Below are 27540 nucleotides of genomic sequence, written 5' to 3' on the forward strand. Positions count from 1 at the left end.
TTTGGATGATGAGCAAATTCAGGGTTCTTTTAACAAGGATGTTGTTAATGAGTATCAGGGAGCGAACCAATTATATCTGCTACATGCGATTCTCAAAGTTTGATCCCTGGATCAGTAGCGTTATATTACTTAGGAACTTGTTAAAATTTGAATTCTTCTCCATGTCTATGGAAAGAGCTCAATCATCTGTGTTTTAAGGGACCCTCCGGGTGATTCTGATGCAGAGTAAAGTTCAAAAACCACTATGTCACAATAAAGTTTAGGAAAGAATTTACCATTTACTCAGAGCTACAGCTTGGCACAACTCCAGAGAACACAATGCATATAAAATGCAAAGAAGAAAGTGACACCCACTAGGAAGTTTGACTTCATATCTAGACATGTCACCATCACACTTTACTGATTCCAACATAGGTAAAGCACTAGCAAAATCACTGGTACTTAGCAATCAATAAATGTTTGTCTGCTATTATTCTAGAACCATATTATGCATCAGACATTGTGGTGGTCACCTTCAGATGGATTATCATATTTGGAATCCAGATCTGAGGCTTTCTGCAGCAAGAACAGGAGTCACTTTCATTTTCACAAGAAAATATCAATTTACCCTGTCAGCATTTAGTATCTAAAACAAATAGAAGTCCTTTTGCTAGATAACCCCGAATGCCCATCCTTTAAGAACTAACTCACTGTTGACATCAATTTCAAATGATTTGATTCACTCCTGTAAAAATTCATGCTGAGATTTTTTTCCATTCATTTATCCATTAAATTTCTCTCTAGAATCAAAATTCTGTACGTTCTATTTTTGTATCATATCAGAAATACAAAAAGGTGCAAACTCAAAATTCTAGGATGTTAACTTTCTGAAAAAAGATAATGTGGAAAAGAAATATTCTTATGAAGACGACTTTTATATCATTTGTAACACTATTTGTGGTAGACTATTGTTCGTTATGTTTTTTAATAACAAAAAATATAAATACCTAAATGAGAGATTCATCCCCCTTAGCATGTGATGTTCAAGAGAAAAATCTTTTAAAATATCTCCCAGTGAAAACTTTTAAGTGCTCAGTTTTATTTTAGTAGATAATAGGAACCAAGCAATTTGTTGCTTCATTTTTGCCCCAAATAACAAGACATCAGTTTTATACTTAATCACTGTACCTTCATGCTAGAATTTTTGATGTAATTATGCTTGTATTCCCTAATTTTCATTATGTAGCTCCTGTTACATTGGCCTTATTTTAAGTGTTAAAAGCTTATTGTACCTTTGCCTCTTTTTTAAGCTTCTTTGAATTCTTTTTTTTTTTTTAGGAGAGTTACAAAAATTAATCTCTCCTTCCATCCACTAACAACACATCGTTACACCTATGATTCTATGCACCTAACTTTTCTTCCAACAACCCATGCTTTATTTCATCTATCCATTCCTCTACCATCTTCCAGTCCATTCATTTATTTTTTAAATGTCTTTCTGTTTATAATCAAATATAGCCAGAGACAGAGAATGCAGTGCATGTAAGATTGTGAACTGACCCTTGGAGCCAGAGAATGTCTACGCCAGAAGTAGATTAATCCCTTCATTTTAAAGAAGAATTTTAGCTCCTTTTTAAAAAGAAATTTTTGACTGGCCTTAGGGATTTCTGTATTTCTGTAAATATTTGAAAAATTATCAGTTATAAATCTTGATTTACTTTAGTAGACTTGTTTAAAATAGTGTTTGTAAACCAGTGTACGTAAGTCCAACATTACAAAAAAAGAAATATTGGGGTAAATATTTATAAAAGAGGTCACTTCAGTTGCCTTAAATAGCGAGCTTCCCTACTGCATTTAAAATACATTTTCTTCATTCTTTCAAGAAATATTAGTAAAAGGAGTAATTCTATACAACAGGCTCTCTCACTCAAGAAATTCACAATCAATTTCTATTTGAGTTTGTAGAAAAATATCTATCAAATGAAATATACATGCATATATATTTAAATCATATTAATTTGGGTTCCCTGAAAATTTTAAGATATTGATTGTAATACTAAGAAGATTCAAGATATATGAATGTCAGATACAAGAAAAATGAATTTATTCTTTGAAAATCTTAACATTGTATGCTTGTACCTAGTAAACGCTTACAAACCATGTGATTCTGCACTACTACAAGGAAAGTAACATCACTACTAACAATGCGATTGAGTCTCTACTTTTTCACTCACTGAAAATAATGACAATTCTGTTAAAGTGACAAGTTGGCACTGAAATTTCAGAACATTTTTAACTTACATTACAACTAGTATTATTTCAGCAGATGTGGAATCCCATAACCCTCATGAGATTAACACAGTAAGCAAAGATCTCCACCTATAATTTCTCAAAGCTCAAATAAAACATATATTTTCTTATTTAGGTAATCACCTATATTTATACAAAGGTGGATATATGTTGAACAACAAAGCTGAGAGTGGTGTAAGTAAATGGAATCTGGCACACAATTTTGCTATAGCCCAGGACATTGCTAAGTGCCAAAGTGGGCTTTTCCAAAGGTTTATAACTTATATTGGTGAAGTATACAAGGATAAACGACACAGATGGTACTCATATTCCTCTTACAGCAACTATACCAGTGTCCCACAGAGGACAGGTGCTCAGCAAACAGTTAATTGCAAGTATTTGGAACAGTGCTGTCCAACAGAACATTTTGCAGTGATAGAACTAAGCTATATCTACACTGTCTAAAATGGTAGGCACACATGGTGGGCTGGAGTGATTGAGGAGGTGAATTTTTAATGGTATTTAATTTGTATTAATTTAATGTAAATTTAATTAAATAGTAGGACATTTCTAGAGGCTAGTGTATTGGCGAGCACAGCTTTAGAAAGTAGTAAAGTATAAGCAACTCAATAGTACACACCTTGAAAATTCAGAACAAATTCATTTGTTCATTTGCTGCTATTACATTTGGTTTTAGGTCTCCTTCCCCTGCCCATATCCTCAGTGTCAATTTTATGTTTTTGAAATTATATAATCCTAACATGCTTACAAAAGTTAAAAATATACTATACAAAATATGTTCCCTCTTCTCATATTCCTTCTACCGTATTCTTAGCATCCCTTGTAAATAGCAAGTTTCCCTACTCCTTTATCTTTAATGTGAGTCTTTTTAAATGTATGAAAATAAACAAATTAAGATGTGCTTTCTTATTTCCCCATCATTCTTAGACAGAAGGTAGTATATTGCTCTATATGAAATCATGAGTTCATGCGGACATCTCCAATGCGATCCCATCCCATTGGGTTCTTTGTCTTATCACATTCTATAGTAGTACCTCTGTTATTCCATAATGAGACCCCTGACTCCCCAAAACATCTACATGTTTTCTTATAGTTTCAATGCTACAGCACGTAAAAATAACCCCAGGTTATGTCTTACAGTGCTTTTCTGATTCCACTGTTTCCTCAGCACCATGCCTTGCTCTTTTGATTCATCTTTTGTTTTAAGAATCTGTTGACAATGGCAGAGTAGGAGTGGATATAACTCAGTGGTAGTACATACGTGAGATCGTCGGTTCAATCCCCAGTACCTCCATTTAAAAAATAAAAAGAATCTATTGACGAGTATCTTTCTAATGAAGAGTTCAGGGAAATTAAATATTCTGTGTACTTGCATGTCTGAAAGAATCTTTATCCCACTGTTCACTTAGTTAATGAGTTCGCTGAGTATTAAATTTCAATTTTAAAATCATTTCTCCTTAGAATTTGTATGCATTGCTTCATATTTGTTCCTTCAGTATCTGGTGTTGCTCATGAGAAGTCTGATATTCATCTGATTTTAGTATTTTATGGATGACCTTTTCTCTCTTGAAGATTTGGTTCTTCTCTTCACCCTCAGCGTTCTTTAACATTTGAGGACATATCTCAGCGTGGTTATGCTTGCATTCAAGCAGTAGAACATAGTGGTAATAGGTACAGGTTCTGAGTCCGAGTACATAATTTTGAATTCTGACTATATACCACTTTTCTGAGGAAACAAAGGTGACTTGACAGTTTCTGACTTTAAAAGTGCTCTCTCAAGTTTTTGGAAGTGGCTAAGTATAGGAAAAAAACATACAGTTGGAAACATAGGCTCTTTAACAAATGTATGTCTGAAGTGTTAGCATATCCAAGAGACAAGTTTACCTAACACAGCTAGAGGCATGGGTGGGAGTGGTTATCAGGGAAAGTTTCTGTGAAACTTTAGATAGAGCTGATATCTAAATTAAATGGAAAGAATTGGTAGAAAGTTACCAGGTAGACAGGATCAGGGAAAGGGCTCTACTCAGGCATGTAATCGTAGACAGCTGGACAGAGGGAGTTAGCATTTGGGGAGCTGATATCAACCCTTTTTATTCTCACCCAAGGAATCATCAGCAACATGTGAAGAAGCATCTCAACACCATGGGTCAAAGAAAAATAAGTTTCTCCTACTAGATGCCCTCCCACTCCATCTGTACCTCAGCATCTTTAAAGATTCCTTTTCTGTAGACATTTCTATTGACCTAAAAAAAAAAAACAGTTATTTTACCAGCAAAATGGGTTTATATAGGGACAGCAGAGAACTGCAACTCAGGACATGGAATCTATGGCAAACCACAGGCAGGTCCTGAAAACAAAGGAGAGGAACATCATTTTATAGAGAGGAAAGTGCTGGGCAGAGCTGTTATAAACAAGGAGTCCATTGGAGGAAGTTGGGAGTTTGAAGTATAGTGGCTTTTCATTGGCAGAGCTGTGACAGTCTCATTGGCTGGGCTGTTATCAGGCAAGGAGAAATTCTTCCATTTTCCTGCTGGGTAGTAAAATGGTAACCTCTTTCTCTTTGGAGATGGAAAGGTATGTCTTTTCCTGTTGGGTCTGCAGTTGATGTCAAGAAGTAGGGTGTGACAGCCACCCCTTCTTGCCTCTCAAATCCATTTTAAATGAGGTTTCTTTTTATTTTTCACATTTTCCTGTTTCTGTGGCCGAAGATAGTCCTTGCACACTGATCTGTGTTTGGCTAGAAATTCAAACCACAAAACTTCTCTGTTTTGCTTCCACTATTTGCCTGTGTGTGTTTTTGTTGATGGTAGAGGTTAAAGAATGATCTTGAGCAATAGATAGGATGGTGGGTAATTCTAAAAGAGGAAAAATTTACTGTTCTAACTCAAGAACAACAAGAGAGTAGATAAAAAATGAAAGTAATCCAGAGGCTTAACCAGCAGAAACTTCACTCACACACACACACCTGATCGATATATTAGAAGACGGAAAAATATACTCTCCAGATAGACTAAAATATAAAAACTGGAATATGCCAAGTGTTACTGAGGATGTAGACCAACTAGAACTCTCAGGCATTGTCCATAGGAGTAAAATGTGTTCCACACACTTTAGAAACTGGCAGTGTCTACTAACGTGATACAAAAGTGTATCACTGATACACTCAGAACTCAGAAATTCCACTGATAGGTATATTCCATGAAAATATGGATGCAAGTTCCCTGAAAATATGTATATATATTCCTAATACCAAAAGATGTACGATATGTTCACAGCATCACTTATAGTCCCAAACTGTTAATTATTCCAATGCCCATTAACCATAGATTGGATAGATCAACTGTGTTACAATTGTACAATGGAATATTATACAGTAATAAGAATGAGTAATTTAAACCTACATACAACATTGTGAATCAGATCATGTAAGTTTAATGTTGAGTGAAACTTGATACAGAAGAATAGATCCATGATTCCATTGGAATGAACCAAAACAGGCAAAACTAACATATTCTCTTAGACCTTTCCAGTCTTTTAGTGTAGAAGTTATCCATTGTAAAATGTATTGCTCTAAAACTTAGCAGTTTAAAACAGCAAATATTTATTACCTTTCATATTTTCTGAGATTTAGGAATCCAGAAGTGGTTTCGCTGTGTGGTCCTGCCTCAGTCTCCCATGACATTGCAGTCAAGATAAGATGTCATCTGAGGCTGCAGCTATTTTGAAGGCTCCAGTGAAAGTAGAGGACCCACCTCTGATCTCACTCATATGGCTGCTGGTCCAAGGCTTCATATCCTTGCTAGCTATTAGCTAGCAGCCTCAGTTCCTTGCCATGTTAGCCTCTCTATGACACTCTTCCCTAGAGCAAGCAACAGGCAGGAGAGAATGATCAAGACAGAATTCTTGAAGTCTTTTTTAACATAGCCTAAGGAGTAACATACCATCATGTACACTCTATGCTGTTGGGCACACAGATCTGGCACAAAGTAAGGATGGTGTAAACTAAGATGTGAATATCAGGAGGCTGGGATTATTAGAGGCTCCCCTGAGGGTTGGCTATCATGCCTGGTAAAAATTTAAATTGATGAACTTTGAGAAGGTCGATAGTGTAGGAAATTGCATAGTTTAATTTAATTTAAATATTTGAGAATTCATACTAAGAAATTCAGAAAACTAACCAAAAAAAACTTTTAAAAGGCAATTTGTTAACTCTATTAAAATAAAGTTGATACATAATGAGCAAAGTCATCAGAGAGCATTACTTGGAAGGGAGGTTCCATGGTGTAATGGTTAGCACTCTGGACTCTGAACATTACTTGGTCCAAGTCCAACTTTCAGTCCTTAAATAGTTATATTCATTTAACCAATTATTGTGATGTAAACAAATATGGAAATGATGTGAGGGAAAGTGTGAAAGAGCTGAATCTTAATAGAAATTGGTAAATGACTAATATATGATTAAACCAATGAATAGAAACATAAAGATTTTTAAAAATTAAAGTTCCAGGGAAAAGAGCTAAGTCTTTAAGTCACTGGAGATACCCAAAGCTGGCACTCAGACTGATTAAGTGGTCTAGAGTTTCATAAGTAGAAAAAAGAACTCTACCAAAAGGGAAAAAGTTATCAGTATCATGAAGCCATGACAAAGTCTTTTCTCTGTGTTATTTTTTTGTTTATTTGTTTGTTTTTGGAGCTACTCCAGATGTTTGAAATGTAGGTGTAGAGTAGAATAGTGAGGTCAGAAGTACTACTCTTGTTAACTGTATGATATGAACTGTATGATAAAGCACTCAGTCTGATCCTTGATTCTTGCGTTTGAAAAATAGCAAAATTCTTACTAGTTATTGACTTTTATGATATATAATCTGATCTGTGAGGGACCAAGCACATTCCTGACACATAATATTGGCTTCTGAAATATTAAAAAGTTTGATAATCAATGTTTGTTCAATAAACTTAAAAAATGAAAGGCATGAGGCATTTATAGAAGTCATGGATATGCTTAATTGCACTTTCTGCTGTAACTAATTTCTTCCCACTTAGCATAATGTAAAAAAAAAGTGATGACAGTGTAATGTGAATTTTCAAAGCCAAATTCCTCTAATATAGGTAATTTTCAAAGATAATAATATAATTTGAAATACATTTATCTATATTTTATTCATGATAGAAAACATAATTTGGTGACATCATTTTAGACTTTACCTATAATGAGTCTGAATTTTTTTCTGATCTACTTAATTTGATAATTATGTACTGTCACCTACTAAGAATTAAGAGAGGATAAAATATTACTGAGTTACTACCGGAGAGAGACTCAATGCCTAGGAGAAGTTGGCTCTGTTGCCAGAAAATTAACATTAATTTCCCCAGGAGCGCTGAAATTAAGACGTCCCAAGGATATTTACTTATCAGAAGGAGGCAGTGTGGCTTTGGGGCTGAGAGAGCAGGCTCTGGAGTCTCAGCGGCCTGCCTCTTACCAGCTGTTTGACCTCAGTTTCCTCATCAGTAACAGGGTAGTAATGGTTTTTGCCTCACAGGGCTACTGGGAGGATTAAATGAGACAACGCATATAAAATGCTTAGCACCATGCCAAGATGAGTAAGTACTCAGTGAATATTATTACTCTGTACATGCTGAATAAAGTTGGTAGAGGAGTACCCACCTCTGTTGAGTTCAGGACTGGCTTAGAATTTGCTTGTCTAAAATAGACAAGATACTTGTAAGTTTGAAACTGACAAGGTATTGACCCGTAGGCCACTCCTGTTTAATAAATCTAAGCTCCAAAGTTCAGAACAGTTTATTCTACCTGGCATTTCAATTGATTAGAGTGAATTTGTTTAAGGTATCCCCTTTCTTGATCAATGACTGTATAACAGGATGGTATATTATGTGTAAACGGGGCCTTCTTGAAACTTAGGTAGATTATAGATTCGAGACAGGTTTGTCAATTTGTTTTTCCTTCTGAATTACCTTTAACTGGCTACTTAATTATACTCACTTTGTATTTTCTTGAAAACATTAAAAAAATTCACTCCTACTCTGATCCAAGCAACCATATGTCCATAGTATGAATAAATCACACCCACAGCTGATGTTTAAGCTAATGAAATGAGAAATCTATTACATATCATCTTTGAATAGTTCATTTATGCTGTTAGAGTGAAAAAAGTAGTTGTTTCCATCTGTACTTTAGAAATTAAACATTTGCTTCTCAAAGATTTTATTTTAATTGGCACTAATATTAGTTTATTAGTAACAGGCTCCTAGAGGAGTTGAAATCATGTTGCAGTAATGAAAAGGCTATGTTGTATTTTCCTTAAAATACACTAAATCTTTCTCACATTATCTCACATGGCAGTGAAAACTAGACCTTTATGTGATTTTTTACTTTTCCCCTTTTTTTGAGCAATATCTACATAGATGGGATGGAAGCAGTTTCGTATTATAGAGACAGTAGTAACAGACTGAAGATATTGATAGAGTTAAATTATTATTGTATGGCAGACTTGTTTGGTAGATGAGAAAAAACATTTTTTACAGGGAAGATTATGTATATAGTCTTGTAATGATAGACCACCATAGTTTGTGAGTTCACATCTCTTCCTATTTAGCTATGTCTTCAGGGTTAATGGAGGATGTCAAAGTGACAAGGAGCCATTTTGTCATGTTCAGAGTAGAAGTTTTGGTGGAGAGTTTGCTGTTCACTCCAAGAACCCAAAGGGAATGAGAGACAGATGGACTCATTTTCTTAAGAGTTCCTTCTTCTCTCAACACTGAAAAGTAAAGATTAACTAATTAAATAAGTTGAATGTTCTTATAAGCCCACATAAATGTATTTTTGAAGCTTTCCAAGTATCAACAAGACCTAAATTCTGTTGAAATGCAGGGCGAACATATTGAATTGTACCTGCATTTATGTCTGGCTTTTATTTATTATATTTATTCAATCATTTATTCATTAACTCATTCAATTACTTAATTTATTCACTTACTTATATACTATGTGCCAGGCTAGACACTTGGAATACAAACAGGAAGAAGTTTCAAGGAACCAATGGACATTTTTGAACAGTGTAGTCATTTTGAACATGACTCATTAATAAAACAACTTATTGAGAATCAATTTTGTGACAGACACTGTTGTACTTAATACTAATAGGTTTACTCTTAATGCTAAGAGTAGGCTTTACAATAAGGTTATACTTAAGATGAGTCTGAAGGATGAAAAAAACTTAGGCAGGAGGACTATGGTGAGCATTCAAGCAGGAGATAATCATGGCTAGAGGCAGTGGGACTAGCATTGGCAATGGATTTGCAGTATATTTAGAGGAGATGACACATAGCAGACATTTGGAAGTCAGTGAAGTCAATGAAGACACGTGGGGTTTTTTTTTTTCATGGATGACTGGGCACTAAGAGAGAACATCGTCACAGAAAATTAGGCTTTTCAGATAGAAAAGAATGTGTTTAGGTTTAGAGAGGATGGATTTGAGGTGTTATGAAAGATCCAGAGAGAATTTTGCTGCAGACAGTGGGATATGTAGTTGTGGAATTCAGGGAAAAGATCTAGATAAGAGATATAATTTGGGAGCCACATCTGTATTAGAGGGAATTGTGATCTAGGACTATTTCTCCTTGGCAAAGTGGTATGAGTTAGCTTTTTCCTTTGCTTTGTTACTCCATTCCCTGAAAGTGAGACAGTGATTTGATTGAAATCTCACTATACAGTAGTAGTATCTAATAGAAGTTTCTGTGATGATAGAAATGTACCATATCTCCACTCTCAAAACAGAATTCAGTAGCCATATATGTCTGTTGAACACTTGTAATGTGGTAAATGTAATTGAGGAACCAAATTTTAAAATTAATTTTATTTTAATGAATGTTTAATAGCCATATGTGGCCAAGTACCACTTTTTGTTGGGCAATATGTCCAACAGAACGGACAAAGAAAAGCACAGTGAATAACCCTGGTGGGTATAGTACTAAGTAGTAGGGTAAAAGTGATACATTTTAGTAGGTGGAGGAAAGAAGGGGCTAGGTAAAATTTGAGTACCCATGTATATGACCAACATTTTCCCATATTAAGATCATAGCAGGTAAGATCGCAAGACATGGTATGCCCTACGTGCAAATAGAGATTTAGATGTATGAAAAAAAGTTATTAGTATTTCTGTACCAGATAAAGTGCTTATATCTTCCAGATTTAGAATCATTGCTTGAACAGTTAATCTGTTTTTATCCTGCATCTTCACATGGGGCAGAATCTTTCTCAAGATGATATGGTATAGCAGTTTAAAGTGTAAACTCTGCCTTTTGACAGTCTGAGTTCAAATGTCTGTTTTGTCATATATTAGCAGAACAACCCTGTGAAAAATTCTTGATTTCTGTCTTAGTTTTTCAACTAAGTATTAATCCCAGGTTAACATGGGGGTTGTTTCAAGATTTAAACCACAGTAGACACTTAGGAAAGTGCCTTGACTCTAGTGAAGAGTTAATGAATGTTATTACCATTAACCTTAAAAATAAAGTTGGAGAAATGTTTTTAACTGAGACTATTTAGAAATCTTAATTTAAAAAGGACATTCTATGGATTGGCTTTACTGATTGATTTATACCTACACTCAAAGTTGTGTCATTTTATATCTAAACATTTTGAATATAAGATCCCCAGTTTCTTTGTATTAATCTTTTTGATGATAGGGAAAATATTTTATTAAAATAAGGTTTAAAGTAGTAGAATTAGAACCTTTAATTTTCTTCTATTTAGCAACTCTAATGCTTTTTATTCCTTTAAACATCTTTATGTTTACAATTTCAACTGTTATTCATACTAATTCTTTTTTGTAATTTTTTTATCCTACCTTGGATAAGATGAAAAAGGATTATATAGTTCTACATGTGCTAAAAACAAAATACCAGAAAAAAAATAATCTTTTATAACATTTTTATAAATATGCCTTTATTATCTTTGGTTTCCTTTACATTTCAGAGATTCCAGATTATCATGCCAAAATGTTTTGTCTGTCTGTATTTTAAAAAATGATCAAAATGTTATTAATCAAATATCTGTTTTAAAATAAGAGTCTCTATTTCCTGAGAACTCCAGAAATCTGAAAATACAAATAGGACAATCTTCTCTTTCTTACTCATTTTAACAGCAATTCCTGAATTTGTAACACAAGTGAATGTTGCCTTGGAAGCCTTAAGTAAAAGCTCTTTGGATGTGTTTGATGATAATCAATTTGTGGACATCTCCAAGAAGATCTATGATACAATTCATGATATCAGATGTTCAGTCATGATGATTCGGGTAAGTTTACTTTACCTTCCATTGAATTATTTTAACACTCTTCACCATCTGGAATGCCTGGAATGATTGCAAGAAGTGTTTTATTTCTAAGCCATAATGTCAATGCTGAAATCCATTAGAACTTTAGAAGTTCATATGTATCCCCAAAGTCAGATCTACTGTCACAAACAACGCTTTTACTTATGTATATGGTTATAACTTATGCAAATGAGCATATTCAACTGCCATATGTGCAGAAATGATGGGATTCTCTGTGTGCAGGGTTCGCTGAAGTGTCATGTAGCATGATCAGGAGCCAAGAAACACACGCAAAGTAATTGACTTTTTTTTCTTGGACCGAAAGGAGAGCCTCTTTCTCATCACTGTACTGAAATCTGTAGAAAAATGTGTTTAAAACAGGTATTTCTCTGGCTGAACTCTCTTATACTAGATCATAAAATCAGACTGTTCTGTAAGAAATCTCACTTGGAACTGCCAGGAACAATGAACATTTGAACTGTCTCAGTCTGGGAGTTGTCTGTTTGGGGAAATACATACCATCTTCCCCAGGGTGTGAATGAGTCGTTTGTTTTGGCACACTGCATATACATAGACCAGGATTATTTGCTTTTACTCAGTATGTTAATGTGGAGTACTTTTTAATTTATTAAAGAAAAAAAAGGAGATGGCTTATTTTAGGATTGGTTCACCTGGAGGCAGAGTCGAGTATTTGTGTTATTAGCCTATTGAGGAAACAGTGAGACAGAAAGTGAGGCAAGGAGGGAAGGAAAACCAATAAGGTGTAATGATGAGTCCCTGCAGGCAACTGGGGTTTGAGCCTGCTGGGGAAGTCTAGGAAGGACTATGGAGTGTACCTCAGAATTATCTTACCTAAGGGGAACAGAATTCAATTTATTCAGTTGTTCATCCTTGATAAAGACTACCCCTCCTCAGAGGTGTTCTCAGACCCTCCTGCTGGGCCAGTCAAGCTCTTGTGGCCAAAAAAAGCCACCCACAGGCAGAGTAACAGTTGTTGTAAGAGAATTCAGTAGGACTGGTGAGTGCAGTTTGCAAGTATGAGCAGAGTTCAATTGGAAAGCCTCTGGATTTAACTGTTGGTAAGACTGAGATGGAACTGGACGTGCTGTGTCAAGATACGAGTGGAGCATCCATAGTGTCTGACAGGTCTGAAAGTCATAGTTTGGTTACACTGAGTGGTCATAAAAGTGGAGTCATTTGGGGACTGTGTAAGGAAAAGGGCCAATAAAAGTCAAGAAGTCTGGCAGGGCAGATGGATAGTTATGGAAGAAATTGTAAGAGAAAGTCTAGAGGAGTCAAGACGTGGAGTCTAGCACTTCAGAGCTTGGGAAAAACTGCAAGCAGGTCTGTTACACATATAAGGGAGAAACCTCAGAATATGTATTTATGACAGCCTAGAAGTGTTTGTTCATACGTGACTGGGATTTGTGACACTGTACTAGTACTATGTCTGAGCTGCTGAGTACCTTTGCCAAATATTTTCTTCTTCTAACAGAAATTTTTATACCTCACTGTGTGGACTAGTGGGCTGGTGGACTAGGATTACTTAAGAGCATAATTTGTAAGTGAAACTATGAGAGAAACATGGAAAGTATGAACAAGACACATGAACTTCAGGAAATAGTTTTACAAGAGTGAAACCCCTACATCTCCAGTATCCCTGGGTGGGTATATGAGAAGATAAACCAGTGAAAAAGCATAGGTGAACCAGTGTAGGGAATGCACTTTTTTCCTGTTAAAGCCATCTAGGAATGAAAAAAGTTTCATAATCTCTCTCACTTGGATATTCTAGTATTTAAAAATATTCTTATTATCAAAATGGCTTGCTTAATAGCAAATTAAATTATCTGGCCATTATCCCTGTATATCCTCACATCCAGCAGACCTCTTTAGGGCAGGAAAACAATCTATTATAATTATTCACAGCCTTAGAGGGTTGTAATTTGTTCCTATAGTCATCTCTTTCTCAAGGTAAATTGTTTTTTTAACTCAGTTTCTTTTAACTTTTCCTCATAGGAATAATTTAGTATTTTGTGTTCTTTGCTAGACCTTTTTAAACCTTTCAACAAACTTTTCAGAGAAGACTACCGAAAAGCACACTGTTAACTAGAGCCTGTCCAATGTCAAAGTAGAAGATGCATTTTTATGTTATTGCTATTCATACAACCAACTACTGTTAGCCTAATTTTTTCCTCTTAAACACCATGATTATTGGATAGATAATGACTTCCTTTTGTTTTTGTTTTTCATACTATTGTTGCCTGTATATCCCTTCTCCATTCTGATTTGATGTGTTTGTTCTTGGTCCCAAATCCTAATGCTATTCAACTTCATTGTGTATCTAAATGATTCTTCATGTAACTCATCAAGTTGCTTTTAAGTTTGGTTGGTGACCATACTTAAATTAGCATTAATTAGAAATAGGAGATTATAATCTTAGTTCCTTCATCTAGATTGTTAACAAAAATGTTAACCATATTGGCCCTTTATATGACTAATTCCTGCTGGATAGCTCCAGTTAAGGTCATTAGTCTTAAGATACCTTAGAATCTGATGTTCCAGCCAGCTGAGAACACACTGGTAGTGTATGGTTTGAAACAATGCTTTTGTTTTTGACTTTTGAATTTCAAAGTAGAGATATTCTTTCTTCAAATACACTTTAGGACAATAAAATAGATAAAAGCAGAGCTTCTGTACTTTAAATGGTCTAGAGGCCTTTGGTCTCTGCCCCTGCACCCCTAGTCTCCCAAACTGCCTCCAGGGGCTCCTCTGTAGACCCACAGAGATTGCTTGCAGGATGGTGCATAAGCCTTTGTACTTAACTTCTAAGCGAAATATAGGAGGGAAACAGAAGTCTCACTCAGGTATAATTAATGAAAACCTATGATTTTTTTTTCCTTTGAGGACCATCCCTTGATCATAGAAGATAATAAAATTGATCTGGTACAGTCATCTCTTTAAAAGGTCACATGTAATGCTGACCAATAGCCTGACCTTAGAGCTGCAGAGTGTTTGATGCTTTATGCAGAGACTCAGAAGAGTGTCAGCATTCAGGCAGTACGTTTATGATTATGCAGGTTTGGGGGGGGCTAGGCCGTGCTCTTGAGAATGTTTGTGAGTGTTAGTCTCATCTCATATCTGAATTTTCATGAGTGCTCTTTAGTGCCCTTGAGACAGTAAAATACTAACAAGAACAGAATCTGATATCTCATAGTTTTATAAAAATATGATTATATCTGTCTCTAATATTTATTTTGGTGAGTATGTTAGCTATTGTCTAGATTATTTTTTTAATTTCTAAGTGAAATGCTGTGACAATGCTGGATTCAGTGTATGGACAGATGAGGTTGCAGATTCTCATTCTTCACCTTGGGGAGGAGGGAGTATTAATATTTTTATTCTGTTTGATGTTTAACATCTGTGTAAATTTTACAATTAAGAGCCCCTATAATATAATGGTTGAGACTGAAACAAGGAACAAATCTCACTAAACCTCAGTTTCCTCCTTTAGAAAATAAACTTGGTATTATCCCTACTTCAAAAAATTATTATACTGACAATTGAGCTAATAGAAATGAAGTACTTAGTAAATAATGGTCTCTCATAATAAGAAGGTCTCCTAGTAGTATTGCTATTGCCTCTGTGAATAGTACTAGTATCGCTGAAGCTGCGTATTATTTTTACATCTTGAAGAATGTTAGCTACGATGCTGTAGAAATACGTTCATGGAGCAACATGAAGCCAAAACCCAAAGAGTAACATGAAAGGGTGAAGTTCTAAACAAAGAGTTATGTTTTTTCTCAAGATATTGTTTATATAAGACAATATTCCTGTTTATTAACATTGAATATCTGAATTATAGATGATTTAATGCAAATTTTGCTTTTGAACTCACTTTAAGCTAGCATTATAATTCTGTATATTGTTTTAATTAACCTGTTGATACATACAAGGAGGCTCAATGACTCATCTTTTTGGTGAAAGGTTCTTAATCAGAAATAGAGGAAATTTATAAAGCACAGCATGATTGGATTGTGAGAGAATAACATGAGTGGCCAGCACTGAAATCCTCTCAAAAACAGGAAAAGATTCAGGAAAAATTCATCCTATAACAGCTATTCATAATATAACTTTCATATATTTTGTATGTGAATTTTCATATGTGACTTACCAAAAAGCACATAAAAATACAGAGATGCTTTCCAAAGACAAATGTGAAGATTTTCAAGACTATCATAAATTTAGATTTTCTGTGTTAGTTTTCTAACTTTATTTCCTGGAAGAGGAACATATTTGGGATATCTCACTGAATGGAAATTAATTTTTGAAAAAACAAAGGAAATAACACCCAGTTAAATGAACCATCTTTACATTGGACATTTAAATGGCTTCTAGAAGTGGAACATAGTTCAATATACGGCTTCAATTTGCGTAGCCAGGAAAACCTTTTGTGTCTGATTCTACTGTACTTATAGGAGTGGATAGATTTATAGCTTTCCCTGGAATTATATATAATTTTTAAAATTTAGATTACTTGCACTGTCATCATTTCATTGGACTTCATTATCCATAACTTCTTTTCTTCATGACCTGAAAAATGTCTTTTTTTTGTCTTCTGGATGGAGCTGCTGTCTGTCTCTCTGAAGTCTCACGCTCCGACTCTCAGAAAGTCTAGTGGTCAGATAGAAGCTAACTAGTATAGACGATTATCTTGTATAATTAGAATTCTGTGTAATTCAGTTTGGAAATGAAGAAATAGTGAAAGAATATTGTGTAAAATCAAGACATGCATTCACACCTTTCTGCAATACCATTGATAATGCTACTTTGCGTATCATTAGTTTCTTCACTGTAGAGGGAAATGAAAACAGCATTGAATTACTGCTTTTACCTAGTAAAGTAGCTTAAAACTTGGACTTAAAATGAAGGACAAACCACTGTTCCTTAAAATTAGGAATAAAGTGAAAATGTCCATGTTCCAAAGCAGTGCAATGTTACGGATGCTTTGCCCTGAACAGGAAATATAATAATAATAATAATAATAATAATAATAATAATACTGATTACCAAGGAAAAAAGTAAAACTATGCTTTTAAATTATATGATCAACTACATTGAAAATCCTAAAAAATAATCTTACAACAACAAAAAACTCATTCCAGTAGAACTGATAAATGAATTTAGCAAGATCACAGAATATAAGGTCAATGTCCAAAAAAAAATTTATAATGGAGGAATAGAAAAAATAAAGATAAGGGCAAAATTAAGAAGCATGCAGTAGAGAAATACAATGAAATTTGAAGGTTTTTTTCCTATATAGCAGCACCTTACAATTTTAAAAAATGTTTAAAGAACAATATATTACAGCATTAAAAATAACAAAATAAACTTAGTGATAAGTTTAACAAAGATGTATGATATCTAAACTCTGGAAATTATAAAATATTATTAAGAAAAATTAAAATGACTTAAATACTTGGAGATTTATCATAGTCCTGACTGGGAGACTCAATATTGTTAAGGTGTCAGTTATCCCCCAGTTGATTTATAGATTTAATGCTGTCCCAAACAAATTCTCAGCAGACTTTATGAAGACTAATAATTCAAGGTGTTTACATGGGTATACACATTTGTCAAAACTCATCAAATGATACACTTAAAATTACATGTAAATTATATTGATAAAATTAAAAAATAATATTTTACCCAGTAGCCAACACCTTAGAAAAAAGGTAATTTTAATTAGATAGTCCTGCTTATGGTACTAATTAGAACTAATTAGAAAGGCCTGCATGGACTACTGAAAATACTAACATTTCACATATTACAAAATTAATACCTTTCTACTTTATAACTGGCTGCTTGCCACATATTTCTGATGCATGGGTCCTCTTGTTGATTTGTATTCCACATTTTTGTGACTCACTACATATTATCTTAGATCAGGGGTTGGCAAATTTATGGCTTGTGAGCCAAATTAAATCCAGCATTTATTTTGTATTGCCTTTGGGTGAGGACTGATTTTAATATTTTTTAAAAGGTTGAAAACTTTGAAAGAAGAAGAATATTTTCTGGCATGTGAAAATTATATGAAATTCTAAATGTAGGAATACAGACATACTCATCTCTGTCTATTGCTCTTTGTGCTACAATGCCAGCAGAAACTCTGTGTCTCACAAAGCCTAAAACATTTAAACTCTTTGGCTCATCGCAGAGTAAATTTTACTGACTCCTGCCTTAGATAGTCTGATGTGGCTCTTTACCAAAGTTTTGAATGACATGTCCAAGGGTCCAATTGTCTTTCCTTCTGAATTCCTTGAATCACTTGGCCACCTAGAGCAGCTTCCATTAATCCTTCCTATTTCGTCTCGGGTCTCAGGCCTTTTTCTCCATCCTCCTTTCCACCCTGAGGGCTTGCATTCTTCTGTGCTCAAATTTTCTTACCCTTTCTTTGTAGGTTGAACTATCTGTGCCTGTTTCTTTGTAAATTTTATTCATGACCTGCTACTTTGCAAAGAGTGTCCTTTAGTTACTAGAACTCAGCTTTTCCAAAGGTTGTGAGGATTTTTTTTTTTAACATTCTTTTTGAGTTTTTTGTTCATCAGGTAAAATTAAATTTTAGCCTACCCTTTATCACACATTTTGGAATTCAGCTTTTGAGACTTACATCATGTTGAAATTCATCAATTTTATTAAACTGTTACACTTTTTCCTTTCTTTAGATTAACTATAGTGGTAACAATGTTTCCAAAGATTATTGGATTACACAAGAGGTTTCATAAAATAAGTATTTGCTAAGTGAGTTTAACATGCAGTAAATTAGGGTGAGTATCTGCCTTGGTTTCCTTAGGACAGATTTCGATTATAGCCCCTTCTACTCTCAAAAGTATCCAATTCAGATGATATATTATGATCATTCTAGTTTCTGGGTCCTGACTGTCCTGTCAGAGGCCCCATGGTACATCACTTTCGCCCACCAGGGTTCCGAAGTGCCCTGGCGCTAATGATCATAGTTCCTTATCAAGCCCGTTTTTCCAACCCCAGGGAACACTTTCTGTCCACAGGCTTCACTGCTATCAAATGTTACCTTCTTCTCTTCATGCTTTGCAGACCCTTTGTTGACTGTGGAGAATCTATTCAGACACCATTTCAAATTGACCTAATGTACAGGAATTTACACCTTTCCATTTTTCATTGTTAAGTGGATTTCCTGAATTCATCTTAGTCACTCTACTCCTCATTCTCACAGGAATCTTGCCAGGGAATACCAGTTAAAACACTGTCCTTGGAAGTGACGGGACTCCTTTCTAGAACCAGTTTGTAAAGAAGCCAATTACCAGGGGGCTTTCTAAGGGAACTTAATAAAAGACCCGAAGCAGAGTAACCTTAGCTTTATATGCAAATTTAAATCAAACCTCTGGGGGAAGAATTCTGTACTGAGGCTCTTGCTGTTTCCTTTGAAAACAAAAGAGTTTTAAGGCAAGGAAAAGAAGAACTGCCTACTAGCACTGGTCAGCAGAGCTGAAATTCTCTGTTCTCAGCACACTTAATGGCCTTGCTCATGTGTACCCCATTCGAAGAGACTTTTGACTAACGGAACAGAGGTGACTAGAGTAAGAGTGTTCACTGAGAAACCTGTTGGTTAAGCTACAAAGCGGCACTAGTCAGTGATCTCTGTTGCTCCTGCTGAGAGAGGTGTTCAGCTTGACGTCTTCCTGGGAAGTGCTCTTTCACCAAAGGGTCAGAGCTGCTGGACTGGCAGGAGAGTCCATGGTCCAAAAGGGCTTTGATGCAGACTAATCGTGCACTCAGAGGACTCCACACAAGCGCTGCTCTGAGCCTCTGACTCAAAGTGGCTGAGTTTAAGGAGCCAAGTATTTCTCTTTGAAAATACCTTCAGAGGAAGTAGCTAGCATTGTGAGTAGAAAAATAACATCAGGAAGACATATAGTTGTGGAATCTTAAAGGATTTTTGTTGTTGTTTGTTTCTGATGAATTAATTGCTAAATAACTTATATAAATTACTCTGAATACACTTGTATTAGTAACTAAATAAATTGGTAAATATGTTAAGTGTTAAATCTAATAATAAGTTTTTACTATTTTCTATTTTGTTTTGATTTTAAAACTCTTAGGAGGTGCTGATCATTTACTTCAAATAAAAAGTTTGACTGCCTACATTTCATAAGTAACTTGAAGAGAGAAATAAGTCTTCCAGAGAAAAGAATCTGAAAAATTCAATCGATGAAGTGATGATATTTAGAAAACAAACTTTGGCATAACTAATAGAAGGAGGGATATTGAGATTTTTTATATTTCCAGTATCTGTAAAGTAGACAATGGAGTTTCAAAGGGAGAAATATTCTGGAGTCTGATAGCAAAGGTCGGTAAGTGAAGGGAGGAACTTGAGGTCCAACACTGATGGGGAAGTAATAGGATGAGATCCGAGGTCTTTGGGCACCTGGTTCGGGACAGTATCCTTTACCTCAGGAGAAGGAAACAGCCCAGTGTTTTTATGCAACAGGAGCTCTTCTACTTCACTGACTTCCGTTCATTAATGGGTCAGTTATAAACAAAGAAATCCCAAGAACTACTTTTGGGGCAGTTTGTTGAAGAACACTTACTTTATAGCTCTCTTTCTCCCTCCTTCAGATTCAAACACAGAGCCCTCCTGGCTGTTCCTCCGATTTGCCAGAGTGTCTTTCCACTTACTGTCCTCTCTAACCATATGCTTCCTACAAGAATTTGCAGAGCAGATTTCTTCAGGGCTAATTTATCATTACTTTATATAACAACATGTATAGATCCTATATAGAATCGTATCTAAAAATAGCATCTCCCAATTCAGCAACCCTCTGTCTTCTTGCTCAAGTTTACGTTTATCATGATGTTACCAGTGATTAGGTTCTTGTCTCATCACAGAAAGAATTCAGATATGAGACACGGAGGTTAAGAAAGAAAAGTGAGGATTTATTAAGGAATAGATAGTAGACTCTCTTCAGAGGCAAGACATGGAGGTTAAGAAAGAAAAGTGAGAATTTATTAAAGAATAGATAGTAGACTCTCAAGGGGAGAGCGGGCAGGCTCAGGTGAGTGGCTGCCCTCAGTTTCTTTGGTAAGTTGGTTACATAGAGTGTAAAAATGAACGGGCAGAATATTCATTGGGGAGGGAAGGGTTGGAGTCATATTCCCTGATTTTCATTCCAACTCCACCTTCCCGAAGGGAGGAAGAATTTTTGTCCTTGTTTAGTCTGGATCAGAAGTTTCATGGCATCAGTGCATGATGGGTACTTCTAATCTGCAAGGCTAATTTTATTGAAATAAGGATATAATGAGCAAAAGGTTACATTCGGACACTAGAGATTCCTGCCTTTTTCTATCTTTCTTTGTCAGCCTCCAGGACACTTCTCACCCCAAAATGTGTGATTTCTTATCAGTCCAGAGGTTCCTGGTTGTCTTTGCCCAGGGACCCCTGTTGTTTACATGATGCAAGGTTTTCTGCATTTGGCCCTGTGCCCTTCTACTTTTTTGCCCAATTCCTACCATTTGGCCTGCATCCCCCTTTCTGTGCTCATGTCTAACTATTTGCCTGCTCTAACAATGACGAATGACATATTGTATACCTATTTGTTTATCTATTGTCTGTCTCCCCATACGAGAATGTAGGCGATGTGAAAGAAGGAATTTTTAGACCTTTAAAATAAAATCAGATGTTCCTTTTTTTTTTAAACAACTAAATAAAGTGATTGATTTGGTTGCCAAATTTGACATTTGTTTGAAATATAATCACTGGACCTCACGGAATTAAGAGCAAGAAAATTGTGACTTCATTATATTTTATATTATAAAAAGTGACGGACAGTAGGGAACTACCTTGATAAATATTTTCACAAATAATTAAAATGTGCTTGATCTTTGGTTTAAGATAGCTTTGAAAGCTTGGAGGATTTTTACTAAGTGTTATATTTTGTGACCACTAATATGATCACAGATGCATACACATGTCTTTATCAATGTTATTTGTCTCAGTACAAGCTCTGTAAAGTAGGATATATGTAGTTGTTTTAAAATGTCCTTTATTTTACCTTGTGCAGGTAACAAGATTCCTTTTTAAAGATATGGACAATTGTAGAACAGCCCTGATGTGGCTTCTTGATTGTATACATTAGCTGTTGGGTTGTGGGAGAAAGATAGATCCTTGAGGATGGAGTTTGTAGAACTTGCTGAAGTGTCTTTTATGCACATTATCTTCTATTGTCAGTCCCTTGGTATTATAGGCTCTGAAAAAATCACAAAATTATCCACAAATTTAATGTTTAAAATGTGTTTTATACTCTCTTACATTGCACTGTTTGGAACAGAAATCAGAAATTTAATTAAAGTCATAAAATATGGAAAGATACCATAACAAAAATTATTTCTCAGTCTTAAAAATGCTGTAAACTATGTCTTAACCAGTCCATAGTGGTCTCTTTACTACAAAATATAAAAATAAAGCCAGGGATTTTTGCATATCCTCTGTTATCACTAAAATTAGTGGTTTGGGAATAAATTCAGAGTACCCTTTCAACAAAAATTTATGTTGACAATACATTTATGGATGGCTAACCTATTCCAATGAACTTTGCTAATTTAACTCTTGGAAGATAGCCTTACTTTAGGTTTGCTTCACAGTGCTTCATCTTCAAGGAAATTCTCTTTCTTTGAAATATCTTTGTGACCCTGAGTAAGTCAGATCCTCTTTCAACTTTGGATTTGCACTTGTGAAACAGGGAAAACAAACATACCTGCATAGCAGTAAGGTTGATCTGAGTTTAAATGGGATAACACAAGCACAGCATTAAGCCATTTCCAGCACATTGTAAGGGCTCCATAATCGGTATTTGCACTACAACTTACTAACTTGTAATACAAATATATTTGTTACGTGTTTCAGGATGACAAAAGCTAGCTGCTATAACACAACTCCCCAGATTTCAGTAGCTTACCTCAGTGATGGTTTATTTATCATTCATACTTTGGTGTGATGCTAGCCAGTTTCCTGGATAGGTCTCTACTAGGTGACGACTCAGTGATTCAAGATCCTCCAGTCTTTTGCTGCTGCCATCTTTATAATGTAGTCTCCACTGTCACTGCAGAAAGGGAAGAGACAGTAGATGATTAAACAGGAAGTTTGATGACCAGACTTCCATGTGGCATACTTCCCTCTACATCCCATTGGCTAACACTCAGTCAAATAGGACCCAAATCAACTGCAAGGGAGCTGGTAAATGTCTTCTTCCTTTAGGTTCAAGAAGAAGAAATGGGATTGGTGAACATCTGACCATTCCTTGTCACACACTTTTTGTTCCAGTAATTATTGCTGTACAGTGAATTATCCCAAACTTAGTGACATAAAACGATAATCAATGTATTATGCTTGTAAATTCTATGGATCAGAAATTGACAAAGGGCGTAGGCTTGTTCACTCACATGTCTGATGTCTAGACCGAGAACTGGAAGACTGAGGATAGCTATATTTAGCCTCTCATGAGGCTTGGCTTTCTCACAGTATGACAGTCCGTAGGTATTTGGCTTTTTGCATGGCATTTCTGGAATCCAGGAACAAGTGTTGTAGTTAACAAAGCACGTTCAATATTTCATTTTCTAATCTGATCTCTAAAATCATGCACTGTTACTGCTGCCATTATCTGTTGGTTATAAGCAAGTCCAATGCCTCCCGAATTCAAGAGAAGGAAACATGAACCCCACCTTTCAATGGAAGGTGTGGAAAGGACAAAAGGAACATATGGGATGGGAAATAACGTTGTGCTCATCTTTGGAAACTACAATGTGCCACACTTTTTATTAGCATTGTCATCATCTTTATTAATAATAATGTTTTCACTGATTAGCTTTGTGTATAGCTTAACATCTTAAATAAGTAATGGATACATTTAGAGAAGATATTAAAATGTGGCAATTTAAAACTCTATTAACTAGAGTATTTAATTAATCAGAGCTCCAAAAACTGTTATTAAACAAATCATCACCGGCAATAGTTTAAGAATATTTCCATTGGCTTATTTTATTACTTAATAAGCAGAAGGCTTAAATTATGATCACAATCTTTTTGATAACTTCTAAAAAATTCCTTTGAAATAGTAATATCTAGGAAATACAAAATAGAATAAAAGTCTTGAAGTATATGAAGAATATGAAATTATCATGAACGTGGATAGCACAGATTGAGAAAGGTACCACATTAAGGATTAGTTTTCTCTCTGTTATATAGTCTCCTCAGTCAACCACTTGACAAATTCTTGAGTAATCTCTATCTTTCAAACACTATGCTAAATTTTAAGGACACAAACACGAGACATGATCCTTGTTCTCAAATAACTGGCATTCTTATGAAGTAAAGAGATACAATAGAGAATGATAGGAATTTATTGTGATAAGTGCTATACTGAAAGCATATAGAATCGTTGGAGATTTTTGATTCTGTTGTGGAGAAAATCATGCAAAGATGTAAACCTTTGGTGACATTTGAATTGGACTTTGATGAATAAGTTGAAGTTGTATAGTTGGAATTGTGACTGAGAACTTTTGCACGGATATAGAGGTAAAGGCAAGGTCAGAGAACCGTAATTAATGGATGACTAGACCCCAGCATACAGGTGGTGGAAGACTGGAAATATAAGAAGACTCCAGATTCTTAATATTTTTTAATGCCATGTCAAAGAGATATGACCTGTCCAAATGGTCAGAGGTACAGAATCACTGGGTTTGGCACAGAGTATTCAAGATTCATTCCATAGGGTTTGGGTTGGCGACTAATGCTCCACCTCACCCACCACAGTCATCCATCTCAAGCTGCCTAATTTGAAAATTGAGGTTCTCTTACTAAGAGAGAAAGGAGAGATGAGTAACTGGGTAGATGACAACAAATCACTTACAGTATATTTACTATTAGAGGAGGACAGGAATTTTAATCAAACTCTACCTCACTGAATATATTGATCAAATGTAATTTTCAGGAATTGTTCTTCCTTATAATATGAAACCTCTCCATAAGGGAGTTTGGAAGAGTGGTAAAGATTATAATATTAACAGTGATGGTAATAATAATAATAGAAAAGAAGTAAAGCTTGTGTTTGGAACCAACAAGTATTTTTGTATTTGCAATAAGCTGAAGCCAAGCATATGCCAACAGCATTTCTTACTGCCTGACTGTCTCCGAGGAGATATTGGAAATCAGACTGACAGTCAGGCATGTTCACCACTAGAGCAGCCAAGGTGAAGGGATTGAAGTGCTGTCTCACTGGCTTCAGGGACTCATTGAGTCTATTCCAGAATATAACATGCCACTGATTACAGAGGATTTGGGTGTTAAATTGACGGAAGAAATTGCTAATCAAAATGCAAGTGGGAGATGTAAATACAAGAAGATATGAACTCACCAATTAACGCACAGAGAATCATTTTTTCCCTCAGATTCCTTGTTTCGTTATTAAATCTGAAGCTTTACACGTTAGCTTCAAAAGAACCACATCAGTCAGAGAAAGTTGAAAGATAGTGTGTTATGCTGTGATGAGCACTGCATTTTAAATCAGAAAAGCTTATTCCTGGTCTCAGCTAAATTATAGTATCTGTAGGATCTGGATTTGTTTCCTTAACACATTGTTACACTGTGTCCTATTATATAAGGGAAATAACTGCATTTGTCTTGCCAGTATCACATATTTTAGGGGGGAGGGCTTCCTTTCTTCTTTCCTTCCCCCTCATTCTTTAATATATTCATTGGCTTATTTTTATTCATTTATGTTGACAAGTTATTGACATGTGTCAATAAATCTATCAAAAATGTAGACATATAGACATGGAGGAGATAGATCTCTGTTTTCAAAAGGTTTATATTCTAGTGGAAAGAGAAAGTAAACAATTAAAGAAAGATACAGACAAGGCAGTTAACGATGAGTGATATGAAGGAAGTAAAGAAGGATGTGATGGAGAGAAAATTGGCATAAGAGATAACACCTTAAGTACAGTAGTCAGGGAAAGGCTCTCCTGAGGAGATCCAATTTAACTTTGTTACTCAGAGTCAGGATGAGTCAGCAATTTTAAGACAGAGAATGTTGCAGGCAGAATAGAGTAAAAGCAAAGGTGATGAGACTGGGAAAATGCTAGTTATACCTAAAGGAAAGGAAGAAGGCACCGTGTCTAAGACTTAGTGACTGGAAGAGGGGAGTGATCTAATATGATTTTAGAGAGCTAGACAGAGAATAGATTATTCTGGCCTTGTCAGATATGTTAAGCAGTTTGAATTTTGATCCAAAGTATTGGGAACAATTGAAATATCATTAACAGGTGAGTGAAATGATCCCTTTTGAATTATTTTTTAACATTTTTTTATTGAGCTATAGTCCTTTTACAGTGTTTCGTCAAATCTCTTTTGCATTTGAGGAAGTCCCCTCTTGCTTTTGTTTAAGGTTGACTTTCCAAAAATGCATTAGCCAAGCAAAACTAAGTTTGTTAGACTTGGTGCAGTAAAGAATACCACCTTGACAGTCTTACTCATGTTGCAAAATGGGGAAGACAGATAATGCTCTTTATATCATGTTAAGACCTGTGCTGAAAGATTTTAAAGGGCATATTTCAGGAGAAAAAGAATTGGCAGGGGGTTTTTGATACAGTAGATTTGGATGGGTGGACACAGTGAATTGAGGATCATGAAATGAATCTAGATGAGTTTGTTAGTCTTAATAATCAGTTTAGCTGGATCAGTTTTCTCTTCTAGGGAGCAGGTATTTCCCAGGGGAAGCAGCTAAGTTATTATTGCTTGATCTTTATATTATGAACACAGAAATAAGAAAGTCTACCCAGTCTCGTTGTTTAACACAGGAGCAGGGAATTACATTGTTTTCATTTCTCGCTAGTCCACAAAAATATGCTGTTGCATGTGGGGGTTGGCAGGCACAGAAGTGAGAATACCAGATACGAGTCTGGTGCAGTTTTCCTGGCAATGAATGACACTGACATAGATGAGTGCTGCTCTCTCCAATACGATACTTACATGTGCCGACTGAACGCTTGAAATCTGGCTCATGTGGATTGAGATGTGTTATAGAAGTATAAAACCCACAAGACATTTTGAAGGCTCAGTAAGGAACAATAATATGAAAGATTTCATTTATATATTTTTACATCTGTACCTGTCAAGTTGATGTTAATAATGTATTTTAACCAAATATATCAAAGCATTATCAATTTGACATGTAGAAATGATTAATTTATTAACATGGCTACTAGAAAATTTTAAATTATGTATGTCGCTTGCATTATATTTGTACTGGACAGTGCTGGACTAGAGAATTGGCCAAAGAAGCAGGCAGATTTGAAATTTATTTTGGAGATAAAATTGACTAGATTTTCTGGGAATAAATATGGAATTTGAGGAAACGGGAACTAAATTTAGCTCTTAGGTTTCTGGTTTGGGGCCATTGTGTGAATATGAGTATGACTAAATGAACTAGGGGAGTCTTGCAGAAAACAGTTTGAGGTAGAAGTTTGATCCCATGTTAGTGGACTCATTGGATGTTTAATTTACTTCTTTACAGATATATAATATGGGTCATTGAAATAAGTGATTTTGAAATATAAAGCAAAAGTTTGGCCTGTCATTGGAATTTGATTTCCCTTAGCATAGGATATACTCACACTTGGAGTAGGTATATTAGGGAAGAAAAATAATAAAGAAGCTGTAGATTGTTATTTTGATGACTGATAAAATATGAAGATATGTCTATGTTATTTGGAGACATAGATGATCAAGTAGGTGATGTGTGTTCAGATACACAGCACTCTGGTGTTGGAGTTTCCTGGAACTGATGACTAAGGCAGCAGCCAGCAAAAGGCACTAAGGACTCCAACTGCAG

General features: G+C 35.2%; 1 protein-coding gene across 8 annotated transcripts in view; it reads left to right on the forward strand.

Annotated features, from left to right (window-relative positions):
* Positions 1-27540, forward strand: part of CTNNA3 (catenin alpha 3) — a 1350697-nt gene that overhangs the window by 1060052 nt on the left and 263105 nt on the right. For all 8 annotated transcript variants that reach the window (XM_031461217.2, XM_010985795.3, XM_064488129.1 and 5 more), the window contains one exon: positions 11454-11605. In XM_031461217.2, the coding sequence (XP_031317077.2) occupies positions 11454-11605 (152 nt within the window). The remainder of the gene's footprint in view (positions 1-11453; positions 11606-27540) is intronic.

The sequence above is a fragment of the Camelus dromedarius genome, chromosome 8 (genome assembly GCF_036321535.1).
Source record: "Camelus dromedarius isolate mCamDro1 chromosome 8, mCamDro1.pat, whole genome shotgun sequence".
Lineage (NCBI taxonomy): Eukaryota > Metazoa > Chordata > Mammalia > Artiodactyla > Camelidae > Camelus > Camelus dromedarius.